General features: G+C 41.2%; 1 protein-coding gene across 1 annotated transcript in view; it reads left to right on the plus strand.

Moving 5' to 3' along the window:
* LOC115109255 (cartilage intermediate layer protein 1-like) overlaps positions 1–16,808 on the plus strand; it is a 31,097-nt gene extending 14,289 nt beyond the window's left edge. The window contains exons 4-10 of the mRNA XM_029633972.2: positions 660–842; positions 1,666–1,821; positions 1,956–2,273; positions 2,724–2,832; positions 2,980–3,137; positions 10,584–13,003; positions 13,118–16,808. Coding sequence (XP_029489832.2) covers positions 660–842; positions 1,666–1,821; positions 1,956–2,273; positions 2,724–2,832; positions 2,980–3,137; positions 10,584–12,988 — 3,329 coding nt within the window. The 3' untranslated portion in view covers positions 12,989–13,003; positions 13,118–16,808. The remainder of the gene's footprint in view (positions 1–659; positions 843–1,665; positions 1,822–1,955; positions 2,274–2,723; positions 2,833–2,979; positions 3,138–10,583; positions 13,004–13,117) is intronic.
* The last annotated feature ends 3,979 nt before the right edge of the window (positions 16,809–20,787 follow it).

A 20,787-nucleotide genomic window follows, 5' to 3' on the forward strand; every position in this document is an offset into this window, starting at 1 on the left:
TTGTTCATATAATTTAAAAAGCAGGTCACTGGGTGTAGGCAAAACCATAAGCAAATAGTTCAACTGTGATATGGCTAAAAAGTTAATCAGGGGGATTTTTCCACAAATAGACAGGTATTTTCCTTTCCATGGTAGCAAGATCTTATCTATTTTTGCTAACTTTCTATAAAAATGTATTGAAATGTGATCATTTCTTTCTTTTGGGATTTGTATACCGAGTCTGTCCACATCCTCCCCACTAATGATCTGTTTGTCTTTTTTCAACTGTGAAAGTCCTGGACTTATTTTTTATGTATGTAACTATGTTACTTACATAAAGATGCCGTATCTTAATTTGAGACAGTTTGCTACAGCTAGAAAATAATCCTGCAGCAACAAGAAAGGTGAATTATGATGTGGATTATAATTAATGAACATTTTTTGTTAGGGCAAATCATATCAAGTGACATTTTAAAGTGGAAATTACAAACTTTAGAAGCCTTTTTAAACCTTGAGTACACTACAAGTTTGCATTTCCAAAAGAGTGATCAAATTAACATCCTACACCCGTAATTCTCAGTCCAGGACTGGAATTGTAGGTCTGTGACCATTCTACCAATTCTATTTCTATGTGGATTCCATACTCACCCTTGTCACAATGTCTTGTCTTGTGTGTCCAGTTCAGGCCTACTGGATGGACTGGTCTGCCTGGGGCCCCTGTTCTGCTACAGCCTGTAATGACGTGGGCATTCAGGTCCGTCAGAGGAAGTGTATGAGCATCCAGCCCATGCCCTTGCTACTGGTTCCACCATGCCAGGGGCCCCAGACAGAGAGGATGGAGTGTGCCACCCTGCCATGTGAAGGTATCCTCACAACACAACCTACACATAGACCTACAGTGTACATACCATGCCAATATTTAACATCAAGCCAATCATAATAATTATAATTTTACGTAATTCATTCACTACCAAGAGACAGATCAGCTGATCAGGGTCATTATTGACATGAAGACAATCACAACAGATCTGAGATGGAGCTGCAGTATGCGGCTGTTAATAAATACAGTGACTACGGCCACAGTAGATCCAATGCTGAACCACTTAGAAAAAAGGGTCCATAGGAGAACCATTTTTGGTTCCAAGTAGAACCCTTGTGGGTTCAATGTAGAACCCTCTGTGTAAAGGGTTCTACATGGAACCAAAAGGATTCTAGCTGGAACCAAAAATAGTTATTCAAAGGGTTGTCCTATGGGGACAGCTGAATAACCCTATTAGGTTCTAGATATCACCTTTTTCCTAAGAATGTACATTAAACCATCTTCTCCACATGCCACAGTTTTGCTAACTTCTCCCTAACATGGGCTTCTAACAATTATCTGTCACCATTGTCAACACACCTTCCATGTTCATAAAGCTGCAGGGGCTTTGATCAGGAGGAGGCTGTGCACTGTGCACTTCCCTCTCTAACGGCCATCAGCAGCACTGTCTCCCAGAAAGAGGAGGAAACGACCTGATATGTAACAATTCTGTTACGGCACACTTTCATCAGGTGACCAGTAGCCTGGCAAAAGTCCTGTGATAATATTTTGTTACAATGCATCTTTCCTTTCACCTTTCCTTGAAGCTACAGTTATATTATATGGATCATTCATGTTTATGTCCCATGTCTCTGTGGTTTGACTAGCCAAGTGGACTCAGTGGGGTACGTGGGGAGCATGCTCAGTGACCTGTGGCAAGGGTCGCAGGATCAGAAGGAGGACCTGTGTGAGAACCTCTATAACAGTGCAGTGTGTTGGACAAGCAGCTGAAATCCAGAAATGTGGGAAATATCCATGCCCAAGTAAGTCGGAAATCTAAAGAAACATACACAATATGGCTGTAAAATCTGAATAATCATTCTAATCATGTGTAAAAGTATGCTGAATGTATTGTGTGTGGGTGTTATTGTGTATGTCTGTGTGTGTGTATCTGCAGCCAAATGTAAGCGTGAGTGTCCCGATGGCCGTCCCAGTGAGGACTGTAGCCGCTGTGTGTGTGTGGGCCACATGCTCCAAGGAGAAGTACTCAGTATGACCGGTGTCCCCGTGATGGGGGCCAGGATAGCGCTGGCCAGCCGACCAAAGATCATCCGTACCCGCACTGACGCCAAAGGCCTCTTTAGGCTCCCAGGGGTCTGCTCCAGTTCCCCCAGCCAGCTCTACATCAGGAAGGAGAAGTTTGCCCCGGCCACTGCATCCACCTCCAGCAACAGCAGTGGGTCATCCTGGGTACGGGCAGTCCTAAAGTACGCAGGTGAGTTATACTAAGTTAGTAATATCAACAAATAGCCCAATGATGAAGTATGTTCTCTATGTACTTAGTACTGCTTTGAGCCAGTCAGTCTGTCATTATAACCATCCATCTACTGTAGCCAGACTAGGGTAAGGACATTTAAAACTACAATACGGACCACTGGAGGAAAGTCTGAAGTAGTTGAGTCCTTTACATGCACATATACAGTGGGGCAAAAAAGTATTTAGCCACCAATTGTGCAAGTTCTCCCACTTAAAAAAAGAGAGAGAGGCCTGTAATTTTCACCATAGGTACACTTCAACTATGACAGACAAAATGAGAAAAAAATGAGAAAAAAAAATCCAGAAAATCACATTGTAGGATTTTTAATGAATTTATTTGCAAATTATGGTGGAAAATAAGTATTCCCAGAGCCAGGTTTTTAAGGATTTGTTTCCTACTGCTTTGCAGAGAAGCCATACATTGTAAAGCACCCAGAGGACAAAGTGCGCTATGAGGGACAGCGTGTGATGTTATGCTGCAAGGCAGCAGGGGAGCCCATGCCAGACAAATACTACTGGTATGATCATGCATTCCTTTGTTAATTTGCCAGAAAAAAATCTCACAAATGTTTTTGGGAAGCATGACTAGATAACACATCATATTAAACAACTTACAAAAATTACATTTTCAGTACAGGTTTTTAATGGTATGTTCTTCTCTCCAGGTATCACAATAGGACCCTATTGGACCGGAACGTGTTCAAATATGAAGAGGATCTGGTGCTGAGAGACCTGAAGCCTGAGCAGACAGGACATTATTACTGTAAAGCCAGCAGCCAGACAGGAAGCATCAAGTCCTCACAGGCATTCCTCAGCGTTATCGGTGCGTATAGACCCTATCAAATCCTGTACTGTACCTGTAGGAATGGACAGTATGAAAAGACACTGCAGCAAACTGAATGTCAGTGAGGAAAAAACCCTGCAGAAAATCTACTGTATCTGTAACATCGAAAAAATACACCCAAGTAAAATAAGATCGTAAAATATCAAGGCCTCCAGAATCTGGCAGTAAGGTTTTATTATGTTTACATTGGTATATAGCAGCCTTTTCTAAACAGAGATTATTTACATTATTTATAATAGACTGTAAAAACCAAAATCTCACTTCTCCAGAGCTCCCCTTATTGAAGTGAAGTCCAAGATTGTCAATAAATCCTGTTAGTCAAACAAGTATGAGTTTCCGCATCCGTGCAGGGTAGATACACATTGTGCGTATTCCCCAGTTGCTTGTTAGCCACGATATAGATTGACAAAAAGGGGCCGCGGGGGAGTGTGCTAAAGCATTCAGCTATGGGCTTCTACAGGAGGATATGTTCTGGCTCGGAGTCACTGCAGCCTGAGAGATTTGCCCCTGTGAATAGAACAACAACACCTGGAACACCAAGGCTCTGAGTGAAGAATGATTAACCTGCTTTATGCTACCAGCCCATTGCGGTTCCCATCACTAGGGAACATTAGGCTACACTCCAGTTATTTAATAAAACATTCCATCCATATTTAAAGACCGGACTACCGTTTTTTGGGGAGGTGTACGAAGGTATGGTGAAAGCCAGTGTCACCTGTTTTCCTTTTGTTTCTTTTAGTTATTTAATTCGTTTTTTTTATGCAGAGGGGCCAGGAAAAGACACATTGGGTAACACAGTTGAAGTCGGAAGTTTACATACACCTTAGCCAAATATATTTAAACTCAGTTTCACAATTCCTGACATTTAATCCTAGTAAAAATTCCCTGTCTTAGGTCAGTTAGGATCACCATTTTATTTTAAGAATGTGACATGTCGGAATAATAGTAGGGAGAATGATTTATTTCAGCTTTAATTTATTTCATCACATTCCCAGTGGGTCAGAAGTTTACATACACTCAATTAGTATTTGGTAGCATTGCCTTTAAATTGTGGAACCTGGGTCAAACGTTTTGGGTAGCCTTCCACAAGCTTTCACAATAAGTTGGGTGAATTTTGGCCCATTTTTCCTCACAGAGCTGGTGTAACTGAGTCAGGTTTGTAGGCCTCCTTGCTTGCTTTTTCAGTTCTGCCCACACATTTGTATTTGTATAGGATTGAGGTCAGGGCTTTGTGATGGCCATTCCAATACCTTGACTTTGTTGTCCTTAAGCCATTTTGCCACAACTTTGGAAGTATGCTTGGGGTCATTTTCCATTTGGAAGGCCCACTTGCAATCAAGCTTTAACTTCCTGACTGATGTCTTGAGATGTTGCTTCAATATATCCACATACTTTTCCTACCTCATTACGCCATCTATTTTGTGAAGTGCACCAGTCCCTCCCGCAGCAAAGATTCCTCACAACATGATGATGCCACCCCCATGCTTCCCCCTTTTCCTCCAAACATAACGATGGTCATTATGGCCAAACAGTTCTATTTTTGTTTCATCAGACCAGAGGACATTTCCCCAAAAAGTACGATCCCAATGTGCAGTTGCAAACCGTAGACTGGCTTTTTAATGGCGGTTGTGGAGCAGTGGCTTCCTTCCTTGCTGAGTGGCCTTTCAGGTTATATCGATATCGATACAGGACTTGTTTTACTGTGTATATATATAGTGGGTATATATACTTTGTATATGTTTCCTCCAGCATCTTCACAATGTCCTTTTGCTGTTGTTCTGGGATGGATTTGCACTTTCGCACCAAAGTACGTTCATCTCTAGGAGACAGAACGCGTCTCCTTCCTAAGTGGTATGATGGCTGCGTGGTCCCATGGTGTTTATACTTGTGTATCTATTGTTTGTACAGATGAACATGGTACCTTCAGGCATTTGGAAATTGCTCCCAAGGATGAACCAGACTTGTGGAGGTCTACAATTTTTTTAATGAGGTCTTGGCTGATTTCATTTGATTTTCCTATGATGTCAAGCAAAGAGGCACTGAGTTTGAAGGTAGGCCTTGAAATAAATCCACAGGTACACCTCCAATTGACTCAAAGTATGTAAATTAGCCTATCAGAAGCTTCTAAAGCCATGTCATTATTTTCTGGAATTTTCCAAGCTGTTTAAAGGCACAGTCAACTTAGTGTATGTACACTTCTGACCCACTGGAACACTGATACATTGAAATATAAGTGAAATAATCTGTCTGTAAACAATTGTTGGAAAAATTACTTGTGTCATGCACAAAGTAGATTTCCTAACCGACTTGCCAAAACTATAGTTTGTTAAAACCTGTTGAGGTTCAGCGTTCCCATTTGGGAACTACCCCTCCCACGTTCAGCTGGAACGTGGCGCATGGAACGCAAAAAATATTCTTAAAAATATTTAACCTCCACACATTAACAAGTCCAATAGCTCAAATGAAAGATAAACACCTTGTTCATCTACCCAACAATTCAGCGAAAACATAGCACATATTTATGTCAAACCACCACCGAAGACACAGCTAATTTGCATAGCCAAGTTTAACAAAATATGCAATCAACAAACGCAGGATTAAAAGAAAAATAATTCACTAACCTTTTGAAATCTTCATCAGATGACAGTAATATAACATGTTACACAGTACATTCATGTTTTTTTCAATAATATGCAATTTATATCCATAAATCTCTGTTTACAATGACGGCATGTTCAAAAAATGCTACTAAAATGTCCGGAGAAATGATGATAGCAGACGTTATCTGACGGAGCTAACAAGCAATACACATCATAAACTTTAACTAAATATACATGTTCTACACATAGATAGAAAGATACACCTCTTCCTAAATCCAACCGCTGTGTTACATTTATTTTTAACGTTACAGAATTCGTTCACTAGGCTATAATATGAGTCGGCGCTCAGAAATTAGCATTATGGCTCCTCTATCTTGGAGTCCACAGAAACCCACATTTACCACATAAATATTCCCTTACCTTTGATGTTCTTCCATCAGAAGACCTGGAAGGGGTTATACTTACCAAAAGCATTGTTTGGTTTTTTCTTTTGGTTATCAAACGTGACAAATTCCGGTCGAAATGCAGCCAAAATTCTTGTGGATGCGCACCAAAACTTCAAAATTACATATTATATGTCGACTAAACTGGTCAAACTAATTGCAGAATCAAGCTAAAGCATGTTATAAACATGGAAAACAGTCGTTAGCACGAACAGAAAAACACACATCATTTGGTCAACCCTGGAAGAGAGAGAGCACTGGAGCGTCCGCGCGCATCAGAGTACTTATTTTTTCACGTGACCTGGAGGTTTCAGCCTGTCAAAACTCGTGTGGGCGCGCGATTCTCACAAGCCCCATTGAAAGCAGACATTGCGCTGAAGACATAGAAACTGTTCCCGGATCGGTAGCTGCTTGGGAAGGGTGGGGGCGATGACGTCAAAGTTGGGCCAACTTTTCAGATGACAAGAGAGAGTTTGGGAGAATGGCTGCTCTGAGAGTTCTGCTTTACATACAGACATAATTTGAATGGTTTTAGAAGCTTTAGAGTGTTTTCTATTCAATAATAATTATTATATGCATATATTAGCAATTTCGGACAGATTTTGTTTCTGTTTACTATGGGCACGCAATTCCTCCAAAGGGGGCAGTAGTCAGCCCTCAAGAAATTTGTGGAGTGGTTGAAAAACGAGTTTTAATAACTCCAAACTAAGTGTATGTAAACTTCTGACTTCAACTGTATATTCAACTGTATATATCAGGCTAGGCGTCCCGCTAGCGGGACAACTTCCGGTGGAGCTAGAGGGTGCGCAATTCAAATAAATAGTCACAAAAATTATGGATAAAAACTTCTTGATGCACCCATCCCGTTAGCGGGATAATTTTTTTCAACATCCGCTGAATTGCAGAGCGCCAAATTCAAATTAAATTACTAAAAATATTTAATTTTCATGAAATCACAAGTGCAATATAACAAAACACAGCTTAGCTTGTTGTTAGTCCACCTGGCATGTCAGATTTCAATAAAACTTTTCTGCGAAAGCATACCAAGCGTTTATGGAAGGACATCTCTCTCAGTAGACAAAATATTACAAACAGCTAGCAGCCAAGTAGATTGGTCATAAAAGTCAGAAAAGCAATATATTAAATCGCTTACCTTTGATGATCTTCGGATGTTTGCACTCACGAGACTCCCAGTTACACAATAAATGTTCCTTTTGTTCCATAAAGATTATTTTTATATCCAAAATACCTCCATTTGGTTGGCTCGTTATGTTCAGAAATCCACAAGCTTGAGCGGTCACGACATCGCAGACGAAAATTCTAAATAGTATCCGTAATGTTCATAGAAACATGTCAAACGTTTTTTATAATCAATCCTCAGGTTGTTTTTACAATATATAATCAATAATATATCAACAGGGACTATAGCTTCTTCAATAGGAGAGAGAGAGAAAATGGCTGCTCCAAGCTGTTGCGCATGCAAAACGCTGCTGGCACCCAGCCATCCCCTTACGCGATATGATCTTTCTCACTCATTTTTCAAAATAAAAGCCTGAAACTATGTCTAAAGACTGTTCACACCATGGGGAAGCCATAGGAAAGGGAATCTGGTTGATATCCCTTTAAATGGAGCGAAGGCAGGCTATGGAACATGGAGCTTTCAAAATAGAAGCCCCTTCCGGTTGGATTTTCCTCAGGTTTTCACCTGCAATATCAGTTCTGTTATATTATATTTTGACAGTTTTGGAAACTTTAAAGTGTTTTCTATCCTGATCTGACAATTATATGCATATTCTAGATTCTGGGCCTGAGAAATAGGCAGTTTAATTTGGGTACGTTTTTCATCCAAACATCAAAATACTGCCCTCTACACTCAACAGGTTAAACATGTAGGTACATACAAGTGTCTTATATCAGTTGAAAGCTTAAATTCTTGTTAATCTAACTGCACTGTCCGATTTACAGTGACCATTACAACGAAAGCATGCCTTGCGATTGTTTGAGGACGCCTCCCCACATCACACAAAATATTTTTCCACCAGCACAGGTTTCATAAATGTACAAATAGTGATTAAATATTCACTTACGTTTTGAAAATCTTCCTCTGATTTGTCATACAAAGGAGCTATAACATGTATTGTCATTTTGTTAGATAAAATCCTTCTTTATATCCCAAAAAGTCTGTTTAGTTGGCGTCATCGATTTGAGTAATCACTCGTTCAACATGCAGAGAAAGGAATCCAAAAACTTTGTTAAAACAAGTCAAAATATGTTTCTATTGACTCAGATACCCTAACATGTCATCAAACTACAATATTTGATACGGAAAGAAGTATGTTCAATAGGAAACCAATATTAGCAGGTGCATCTTGTCTTCCTTGCGCGCCCAAACACGAATTTCCAATAGTTCGTCCCAGTACTAAAACAAATTATTCTTACTCATTTTTTGGGGGGGATTTTCTCCAACCATATCTATTGTGTTAAATTCTCCTACATTATTATGACATTTCTACGAACTTCAACGTGTTTTCTTTCCAATGGTACCAAGTATTTGCACATCCTGGCTTCAGGGCCTGAGCTACAGGCAGTTTACTTTGGGCACGTCAGTCAGGGGGATATTGAGAAAAAAGGACCCTAGCCTGAAGAAATTCAGGCATCTGACTGCAACAGTCTTTTTCTTTAGAGGATAGGGAGTCTAACAGGAACACTGGAGCGTAAACTCAGCCATGATATCATGAACATGATTCCTTTTGCCAACATTTGGCCAACATTTGGGGGAACAATAATCCCTTTTTTCCCATTCCCATCTGAATGCTTTGTGAACAAATGTCCTCTCCAAGTTCACATCTAATTACCCTATTATGAATCTTTTGTAGTGCAACTTGGCTAATCATGGATGTCTCTGAGCCATGTAGAAAGGAATAAGGTGTGTGTGTGTGTGTGTGTGTGTGTGTGTGTGTGTGTGTGTGTGTGTGTGTGTGTGTGTGTGTGTGTGTGTGTGTGTGTGTGTGTGTGTGTGTGTGTGTGTAAGTGAACACATGTAAGAAAAATAGTACTCTTTTCCCACCAATAATTACAAGCAAATGCATACTAATACCAATTACACACATTTAAACTAATGCTACTAATGACAATGAAATTCTAGTTAATAAACATACATTTGGTTGGTTAATAGGAAGTGTGACAGAGTGCGCCATTCGCATCTGTAATTTTTTTATTTGAATGAGTATACAAACACAGTCTGCTTAAACTAATAACACCCAAACAATTATACGTTTTCATGTCTTTATTGAACACACTGTGTAAACATTCACAGTGCAGAGTGGAAAAGTATGTGAACCCTTGAATTTAATAACTGGTTGACTGTCCTTTGGCAGCAATAACCTCAACCAAACATTTTCTGTAGTTGCAGATCAGACCTGCACAACAGTCAGGAGGAATTTTGGACCATTCCTCTTTACAAAACTGTTTCAGTTAAGCAATATTCTTGGGATGTCTGGTGTGAACTGCTCTCTTGAGTTCATGTCACAGCATCTCAATCGGGCTGAGGTAAAGACACTGACTGGGCCACTCCAGAAGGTGTATTTTCTTCTCTTGAAGCCGTTCTGTTGTTGATTTACTTCTGTGTTTTGGGTCATTGTCCTGTTGCATCACGCAACTTCTATTGAGCTTCAATTGGCGGATAGATAGCCTGACATTCTCCTGCAGAATGTCTTGATGAACTTGGAAATTCATTTTTACATTGGTGATAGCAAGCTGTCCGGGCCCTGAGCTCTGCGCTTTGCTCTTGCAGTCATCTTTGCAGGACGGCCACTCCTAGGGAGAGAAGCAACAGTGCTGAACTTTCTCAATTTATAGACATTTTGTCTTACCATGGACTTTCCAGCTTTATGCAAGTCAATTTCTTTTATCTTAGGTCTTCTGCGATCTCTTTTGTTTGCAGCATGGTTCACATCAGGCAATGCTTCTTGTGAATAGCAAACTAAAATTTTGTGAGTGTTTTTTATAGGGCAAGGCAGCTCTAACCAACATCTCCAATCTCGTCTCATTGATTGGACTCAAGGTTAGCTCACTACAATTCACTTTTGGAGAATTCATTAGCCTAGGAATTCACATACTTTCCCCAACCGACACTGTGAATGTTTAAATTATGTATTCAATATAGACAAGAAAAATACAATAATTTGTGTATTATTAGTTAAGCACACTATGTTTGTCTATTGTTGTGAATTAGATGAAGATCAGATCAAATATGATGATCAATTTATGCAGAAATCCAGGTAATTCCAAAGGGTTCACATACTTTTTCTTGCCATTGTGTGTGCATTTCCATAAAACATGTGTAATCTCATTGCTAACTCTATGCACTGTGTATTCCACAGCTAAAGGCATGCCGGCATGCAACCCCACACCTAAGAACCACCTCATTAGGCTGCCCATGGACTGTGTTCAGCCTGGGACTGACTCTAAGCTCTACAACGCTGGCCGCTGCACCCACAACAAGTGTGTAGGCTCCCTGGACTTCGACCTGCGCTGCAGGGATGGAGGTGGCTACTGCTGCGGGGTCCAGAAGATGGAGAGCCGGGTGATCAACTGTGGGAGCTACAGCCTACCCATCAAAGCTGTGACTGAGTGTGGCTGCCTGAAGTGTGTGGTGCCCAAGGTGCTTGTGCGTGGCAGGGTGGTCACTGTTGACAACGATGAACCACTGCGTTTCGGGCACATGTACGTTGGCAAGGAGAGAGTGGGCACCACAGGGTACAAAGGAGGTTTCACGCTCAATATAACCCCAGATACAGAGAGGCTAGTGGTCAACTTTGTGGATCCCACAGAAAAATTCATTGACACTCCTAAGGTGTTTATCTTTGACAAGAGAGGGGGCTCTGTTTACCATGACGTGAAGGTGATGAGAAAGCAGGAACCTATTGATATCAATGCTGGAGAGACAAATACCATTGACTTAGGAGAAATCAAAGGAGAGGACCCCATTGGACAGATTGTCATACCTCCAAATTCTTTCCTCAGAAAAAATGGGGAGGTGTACGAAGGTACGGTGAAAGCCAGTGTCACCTTCATTGACCCCAGGAACATCACCACAGCTGCTGCAGCGCCTGGTGATCTCAACTTTGTGGACGATGAGGGTGACATGCTTCCACTGAGGACATATGGGATGTTTTCCGTTGACTTCAGAGATGATACGAACCAGGAAGTCCTAGGGGCTGGAGCGGTCCAAGTACTCCTAGACACGCAGCACGTCAAAATGCAAGAACACATTCCCAAAATGAAACTGTGGTCCCTCAACCCAGACACAGGTGTCTGGGAGGAGGAGAGTGACTTTCACTACACTCAGACCACATCTGGTGGTAATGGACGGCGCAAGCGAGAGGAGCGTACTTTCCTCATAGGTAATATGGAAATCAGGGAGCGTCGACTTTTCAACCTGGATGTGCCTGAGAACCGCCGCTGCTACGTCAAAGTGAGGACATACATGAGTGACAAATTCCTGGCCACTGAGCAGTTGGAAGGTGTGGTCATCAGCCTGATAAACTTGGAGCCCAAGCCTGGCTTTTCCTCTAACCCCAGAGCATGGGGTCGCTTTGACAGTGTGATAACTGGACACAACGGAGCCTGTCTGCCAGCCTTCTGTGATGCTCAGGTGCCTGATGCTTACACAGCTTACGTCACAGGCATTATGGGTGGTGAAGAACTGGAAGCAGCTCCCTCAACCCCCAAGATGAACCCAAACATCATTGGAGTGTCTCAGCCATATTTAGACAAGATAGACTACCAGCGTTCAGACCACAATGATCCAGCTCTTAAGAAAACAGCCTTCAGAATCAACTTGGCAAAACCCAACCCCAATAATTTGGAAGAGACCAACGGGCCAATATACCCCTACCAGAGTTTAATATCCTGTGAAAATGCTGAAGTCAATGCCAACCATTTCCGATTCTTCAGAGTGGAAAAGGACAAATACGAATATAACGTTGTGCCCTTTCAAGAGAACGACTTAACATCGTGGACAGGTGACTACCTCTCTTGGTGGCCCAACCCTCAAGAGTTCAGGGCTTGCTTCATCAAGGTCAAGATCCAGGGACAAAGGGAGGTTATGATAAGGTCACAGAACCATGGAGGCACCCACCCTGAGACTGCAGGCCAGCTGTACGGCATCAGAGACATCCGCAGTACCCGCGACATGCACGTGGCCAACATCTCAGCAGCTTGCCTCGAGTTCAAGTGCAGTGGTATGCTCTTTGACCAAGCTGCAGTCGATAGGTCCCTCATATCAGTCCTCCCACAGGGCAACTGTCGGAGAGTTGACATCAACAGCCTCTTAAAGGAGTATCTGACCAAGCACCCCCCTACCTCACCGAACAACGAGTCCCATGCCTTCAACATGCTGGCCCCAGTCGACCCCTTGGGGCACAACTATGGCATCTACACAGTCACGGACCAGAACCCAAGGGTGGCAAAAGAGATCGCCATTGGACGCTGTTTTGATGGTACCTCTGACGGCTTCTCCAGAGAGATGAAGTCAGACACTGGGGTTGCTCTGACCTTCAGCTGCCCAGAAAGGACTTTAACCAGGGAGAGTCTCTTCCAACGCCTCCAGACAAACCCCAGCCAGACTCTGTCTCAGATGGCAAGGGACATGAGGGAGGCGCAGGGGCTGCAGGTCCGAGGAAGGTCCTCCCGGGTAGTGACCTACCCCTCTGAATCCACGAGCCGCAGATCCAGCTCCTCTAGCAGGAGGAGATCTACGATGCGGACACAGAACCGGCAGTAGATCTGCCGTTAATAAGTGAGTTACAAGTTTTCGTTGTGCCACAGAGTGTAAACAAAAGTAGTATTTTTAGTGTGCGTAAAGTTTTCCACTTTCTGTACTTGAATCCTAATAACTTTAATTTATTCCTAGGTCTTTGGGTTAGAAATGAAGATGACGTACTCTCACAAACAAAAGAAGGAAATGTCAAGTTGTGTCAGCCTGGTGATGTTGGATGTGAACTTTCTCTGAACACAGTACGGTAATCTATTGAAGCAGTAACTTCTCCAGCAAAACCACACAGGAGAGAGAAATTAAGACTTTTTTTTCTCTGAAACTTACTGGAAGGGTTTGGCAATACATATCAGTATTCATTGTATTCCTTGAGAAGAAATATATTTCTTTAGCTTTCATCAGTCCAGTAAAGCAAAGGATATTTATTTATTTGGCATTAATAGGACTTTAAGAAGGAAACCAATTTCCGAGGAATATTTGGATTTATCGCGTTCCACATTAACCATCGTTAACCAACCGTCTTTTCTGATATCTCTGATCGCTTGAGTTATAACCAACTGCAACTGTAAACGCCAGTCAAAATGCTAAACACTTCATAATCGATCAACGCTTTCCATTGCACTCATAAGTCCCTCAAGATCAAAGGAACATGAGGTCCTAGTGATCTAGTTTGTTTGTAACAGACAGTGGGCCCCTTTTCTAGAAACCGGGAAGTCTTTGCTGCCAAAAAGAGGCATTATTTAAGAAGATGCAATGGGGTGCAAGGAGTTATCGAGTTTGTGGAACAGAGGACGCTTCTTAGTGCGCTTGTTTCTAGCGTTTTTCTCTCCAAATAAGCATGTCACATTGCCAACTGAGATCCAGACCTTTTCTCTAACCTGAATCCAACATGTACCGGGCCCCAGCCAACACAAGCATCCCTTATCAAAACGCATCTCAGCAGTTGACTGAACAGAGCCTGCGGTAGGGGACCTGAGAGAGAGAGGATATTGTGGGGGATGACACAATTCCCTTCAGTCCTCAGTTCCCACAAAGTCCCCAAGTACTCATCCAACACACCTCTCTGTCTGTTCTTCAACATCTCCCCCAACATTACTGTCAGGAATGTAAAAAACTAAAACAAATCAACATCAGAGAAGAAACCCTATTTATACATTGCAGATAATTAGCTGGGCTAGTTCCAAAACTAAATTGACTGTATTGTTGTTAAATGTGGGAGTGTCTGTCTTTGTCTCATCAAGTGCAACAGCTATGTTCTATTTTGACCTGAGAGCCCTTGCAAATCATCACGTGACAAGCCAATTATATACTGCACCAGGTACTGCTGGTAAATAGGGTGAATCCTTCAGTAGGTTTGGTACACCGAGTGTATTTGTAAGGGAGCTTGTACAGGATTCAATTGCTTTCTGAATTACAGTGTATAACAATCACTTAAATGTTAGGTCATCATTTTACACTGTCAGTGCCACATATATTTCTGATATTTCTGCAATCTGCTCCCATTATAATGTTTTCATATCTTGCTGCATGACGCATTAACTTTTAGCAAGAAGTGTACAATCATATTTTCAGTTTAGAGAACGCAGTCCCTTTCCAGAGGGACACATTTATCTCAACGGTACTATTTCCCCATAGCTACTAAACAACAACTTATTATTAATATAGTTAACTTGCAGACCGGCCTCTGATTATTACAGGACCAATTCCACAAATGTGTTTCCCAAAGGGAAAATAGGCTCTGGGAGAATTAAGTTTTATTTAAACAGTCCTTCAGTAGAACCAATTATGAACATACCATCTTTCTACCCATCAATGAGTATGAGTTTTAGAGGTTCTCCAGTGCTTGGGCATTAGAGTGGCAAGTGGGAAGACATTCAAAGAGGCCCATTTAATTGGATTCAGTAATTGGAAGAAAGTTCCCCATTGATAGTAGGTCCAAACTTGTTTATCTATGTAGTGGGTGGCTGTGGGTCCCTTCAGACTGCTGGAGAGCTCCTAGAGCTGAACTAATCCAAACCCAAATGAGTGCCTGTAGAACACGGAGGAAGCAAACATGGCTGGCTCGTAGTTATCAGCCCAGCTGTTAATTAGGAAATACATTACATATACACTTGGGGGTACTTTGAAGAGTTTAACCGAGACTGTCACAAACAACCAAACAAGTTGATTTCCAGACAGCATGTGGATATAATTTAGGCACAAGAGAGGACTGTGGTCGAGTACGTTCAACATTTAAACGACCATACCTTTAAATTGGCTCAATTTTCGAGGTGTTTTCTTAAATGTCAGTCAGCAAAACCTCAGGGAACTAAGTCAATTGAAACCATTGCAGTTTATTGTACAGTTTATTGTACAAAAAAAGGAGTTTAGATGTTGCACGCAACCTGAAACTAGCAACAGCCCCAAAAATATCTTATAAAATAGATACTCGGGATCAAATAGATTTAACAAGTATATTGTACAGTGCCTCTAGAAAGCGATACGTGGAAATTATCATTTATGGCCCTCTAGTCATTATCAATGACCTCTACCATCATGGGCATGTTAAACCCTCTTAGAATGGACAGTCCAGCAGTTCATTGAATAAACCAATCAGCTTATTTGGAGCAGATTGTTGCATCCAGGCTATGAGTAAGATGATGGTAATTGGGTCCACGTGTGGAAAAGATAACTCTCATTAACCACAGTAGGGTGTGAGGTGAGAGAGAGGGGCCACAGCAACAACTGTTCAACAACTGGAGGACTTGCAACACCAAAGAGGAGTCACTTCTGGAATCACTTGTGGGAGAAGGGTGAGATTATCTTGCGATGGATTTGAATAATTACAGAGAGCTGTTGTAGAGAAAAAGGGGGAAAATAGGTCTTTCGCCTCGCTGTCCATCACTTATCTGAAGCTGAAGTCGTCACTTCTGGAAGTAGGCTGTTTAAAGTAAACGTGCTCTGATAAGTTGACTGGTAGATGTTTCATCAAGAGGCTTTGAGGGAGGTTGAGAGACAGAGTAAGTCTAATTGCCAATGTTACATAACACATTGTGTGAGAAAAATAGTAAGGACTATCCGAACAGTCTCTGATCAGTTTCCTGATTCATTAGCTTTAAGAGGAGAGAGGAATGGAAGAGAGTTTCCTATTCAAATGTAGAAACATGCCGATGTTGTGGAAGAAAAACCTCAAACAGAAAACAGATTGCAAAGATCTCCTTTTAATACAGAAGAAATAGTCAAATGACATGATCCCCTCGATTCCAGACACAGTTTCAGGTTCTAAAAATTCCTAGACAGGTTCGTGCTTCACATTTCACATAATAAGTGATAAATGACAATTTAAAAAATTTTCACTTAGTTTTCGCTACTTCTCCATGGTAATTCAACAGTCTCGTATTCCCACTTGTCCTGTAGAATGTTGAGGTACTAGTGCTTGTAGACTGACTGACACTATACAGCCCTGCCTTGGCTTCAGGTTGATTTCTGAGTGTGCCTGTGCCACCAGCATGAGTGCATGCATCTGTCCTCTCCTGTACAGTCTGGCTGCTCTCAGGGAGACTGTAACTTATTCCGGAATATCCTCTGGCGAAGCGAGCGTTGGATCTGTCCATATTGTCTGACCTATTAAGAGAGACTTGTATGGTTGCCACTGTGCTCTGGAAGATGTCTTGGGGACCCATAAACACATTATATAAATCCATTTCTGAGAATTCTTTGTTTAATCATTACATGACATGTACTGCATGGCGTTGCCCATTTGTTTTTCTTTTTCATGTGTAAATTGTGTTTTGTATGGAATTTACTAAATGTATAAGGAATTGTAAATAAACCTTTGCTGTAAAATTTTCCGGTGATATTATGTCCTGATTTGATACATGTCATATGTGTATATTCAATGATAGTTCTCGAAATAGTTCAGAAATATGCAAATGTGAGTTTCAAAAACGTAATTGGCAAAAGGGAATATTCTATTGACGTGAGGTATCGTTAGAATGATATTGAAAAAAAAAACCACAAGATTAAGGGATAACTGGGTTTGCATAATTCATAACATCAACGACACGAAACACAACAGTCATAACAAGGAATATCAAATGGTACGAGAAACCACAGAAGTAGCATCTACAGTATCCGGCATCTACAGTTACAAAAAACACCAAATGACAAAAATAGAGCTTTGCATATGAGAGACAAACGTTAGTTAATAGCCTACATTGCAAAGTTCTGGCATCAACAATGGCTAAGGACAACCTGTGAATGTAATCCAATAAAATAAACAACAGATTACTCAGAAACATCTGGATCCACAAAATGTGAATACTACTCTTGGACCATATACGCGGGACCCAGTAAAAAGTGATTGTTCTACCAAATACACAATACACAATGATCTCAATTGTCAGTGAATATTACCCCTCAGGTGATGAATCATTAAACACAAGGCACAGGTCCTGTCCTCACAGCACTCAACGCCAATGGAAATATTATCATAATAAAGTCCCATAAGGAGGCTGGGAGGAGGGAAAACTAGAATGGCAAGCCACACTTTCACTGACACTATTTTGGAAAAGTCAGAGTGAGAACATCTATTGGATAGAAGATGTAGTGAATGTTGGTGCCAGTGTAGAAGAAGAAGAAGATGTATTGAATGTTGTAGAAGAAGAAGATGTAGTGAATGTTGTTGCCAGTGTAGAAGAAGAAGATATACTGAATGTTGTTGTAGAAGAAGTGTCATGCCCTGATCTGGTTCACCTGTCTTGGTGATGGTCTCCCTCACCCCCAAGTGTCTTCTGTTTTCCCCATTAGTCCCCAGTGTATTTATCCCTGTTTTTCCTGTCTCTCTGTGCCAGTTTGTCTTGTTTTGCCAAGTCAACCAGCATTTCTCCTAGCGCTGATTTTTCCCAGTCTCTGTCTTTTCCTAGCCCTCCTGGTTTTGACCCTTGCCTGTCCTGTCCGAATCGGCCTGCCTGACCACTCTGCCTGTCTTGACCCTTGAGCCTGCCTATCCCCTTGTTCTGTTTGGACTCGGACCTGTTCACTGAACCCCTGCCTGTCCTGACCTCGAGCCTGCCTATCCCCTGGTACTGTTTGGACGCTGACCTGGTTTATGAATTCTCGCCTGTCCCCCGACCTGCCTTTTGCCTACCCCTTTTGTGTAATAAATATCGGAGCTCAACCATCTGCCTCCTGTGTCTGCATTTGGGTCTCGTCTTGTGCCCTTATAAGAATATGTAGTAAATGCTGTTGCCAGTGTAGAAGAAGAATATGTTGTAGAAGAGGATACATAACACATTTCTCTTGACTGAATAGCCCATTTCAGGTCCTGAGTCGCTGACGCCAGTTACCAGTCTTTCCTTTGCCATTGCATCAGTAAGGCAAGAACCTGTCTGTGCATCGGTCAAAGGGGAAATGCTGACAAGGCTTTAATAAATACGTATTACAGGACCATAACCAGTAATTACAATACCCTTCATGTGGGTTCTTTTGGATCTCAGCTAGGTACTAAAAATTGCAGACTCCAGTTGAAGTGGGGGTTATATAGCTGGGCTCGTGTTTCTGTTCCCTCTGTGCTACTGCAGGGATCATTTCATTTAAAACCTCAACTCAGCCAAACGAATGGCTTTTTAATGTAGCTGTAACTTAACTGGAGCTATTCATAGCTATTGTCATCTTTTCTTTGAGGGAAGGTTAGCCTGACGTGAACAAAATGCATTGATGAAATGTAAGTGATAGACACGTCCGCAGTTAAATGGATGAGGTACAATAATGAAAAGCTCTGTCCACGGTGACACTAGCTTGGAGGAAAGGAGTTAGGAAGAGGTTAGGGTATATATCAGGACATTTTTGTGGGACTCTGCTTTGGACCTCAGTTACCTCACACCAGTTTCAATATAATACTCGTTCACCTTACAGTAATGCATTTTAAAGGTGTGAAGATCTGACACTTTTCTACTTAAATGTTACATTTTTCCAGCAGTCCTTAATGCCAGTAAGATTTGAATATTGGAAATATAATTAGAAAATACAATATATATACTGTATATAGATTCCATAGAGGGGAGAATGAAAAAGTACTTACGTTGAACAGTGGATATGTGACAGCTGGAAACATAGAAAAGAAACACAACTTGACTCTTAGCTTTGACATGAGCAGAGAGCTCACTCTGGGCAGAACGTGTCAGAACACTCAATACTAGGGATGGGAATTGCCATGGACCTCATGATATGATATTATCACCATACCTAGGTTCTGATATGTTATGTATTGCAATTCTCACAATTGTACATGTATTGCGGTTCGATGTTCCAAACATATTGCTCACCATATGTCTGCTGCAGAGGGACAAGGGAGAGCCATAGAAATAAAATACCTGAAAACATGTTGGCTCCCTATTTAAAAAGGAGAACAAGTTATGAAGGAAAAATACTGGATTTTGGGTGCAGATACAACAAACTAGCAATATGATATATCATCAAAAATAATATCCCAGTATGTAATGGTATCCATTTTTTTCTACATCACTACTCAATACTGCTGTGACAGTTGCTAGTGTAGCCTCTGCCTATTTTGGTTTTGCACACACTTCACTGACTAAGAATACACATTTCAAAATGTTGAGAAAGTCAACACAAGGACATACCAACACGGAGCTACTGGCGTTTCAAAAGGCAACAGACAAGCAGTCAGACCACCACTTCCAAGTAAACCCCAAACACCTCATCTGACAGCTATGTTAACCTTGGACATAAGATCATTACCCCGTGGGACTATTTGTGTGAGATGTTAACAAAATAATATGCAGGCAACTCAATCCTTGTTTTTGCTCATGAATGGAATTATAAAGAGAAACAAATGTCTTATTTTCCAGTAATACATTGACATGAAGGGAAGTTGATGGAAACAGCTATGTGTATAAGGTCATGCACCCTCTTGGAACAGACACCTGTCAGGTGGATTATCTTGGCAAAGGAGAAATGCTCACTGACAGGGATTTAAACTCATTTTTTGCATAACATTTTTGAGAAATAAGCTTTCTGTGCATATGGAAAACGTCTGGGATCTTTTATTTCAGCTCATGAAACAGGGGACTAACACTTTACATGTTGCATTTATATCTTTGTTTAGTGTAGTTCACATTCACCAATATATCTGGGCACTGAATACAAAACAGCTGCAGGATTAGCTTTCAGGGGTAGAGACACCGCATTGGAAGCACATTTGCACATTTATATAGTGAGCAAATAGTTCAAAACAATTTTCTCAATGATCAATTCTAGCGCTCATTATTCTCATTGGATTTCAGACTTTCCATAATTTGATAGAAGCCAGACTGCCTCTGTCAGGTATTTGGCAAGAGGACATCCTCAGGTTGACTTTTCCATGCTGTGGACTGTTAACAGTTATTTAACAGAATTTTTTTAATTACAGCTACTTTGTTTCTACCCTTCATGATGAATTACTTAGTTATTACTAGACTATAAATATGTCATTAGGTAATGTATAATTTCCTGCATGCCCCAATTTAAGATATAATCCATGTTATTGAAATATGATATTAAAAAAGCATTACACAGTAGGGTTTTTTATTTGCCCACCAGCCTGCCGACGCACGACCTACGTGACTACACAGCAGGCTGGTGTTAGCAAATCTATGAGATGGCCGGAGAGACTTTATGTCGGCACTGCATGTTGCCTCAATCCATGGAAGGAAAGGAAATATCCACTTTTCTCCTTCTTAAGACGATTTACTATGACATGAAATTGTGTCAGGATACACTCATAGTAACTCATAATACTCATAAACAAATTTTAAAAACTCAATTGA

The sequence above is a fragment of the Oncorhynchus nerka genome, linkage group LG25 (assembly GCF_034236695.1).
Source record: "Oncorhynchus nerka isolate Pitt River linkage group LG25, Oner_Uvic_2.0, whole genome shotgun sequence".
Lineage (NCBI taxonomy): Eukaryota > Metazoa > Chordata > Actinopteri > Salmoniformes > Salmonidae > Oncorhynchus > Oncorhynchus nerka.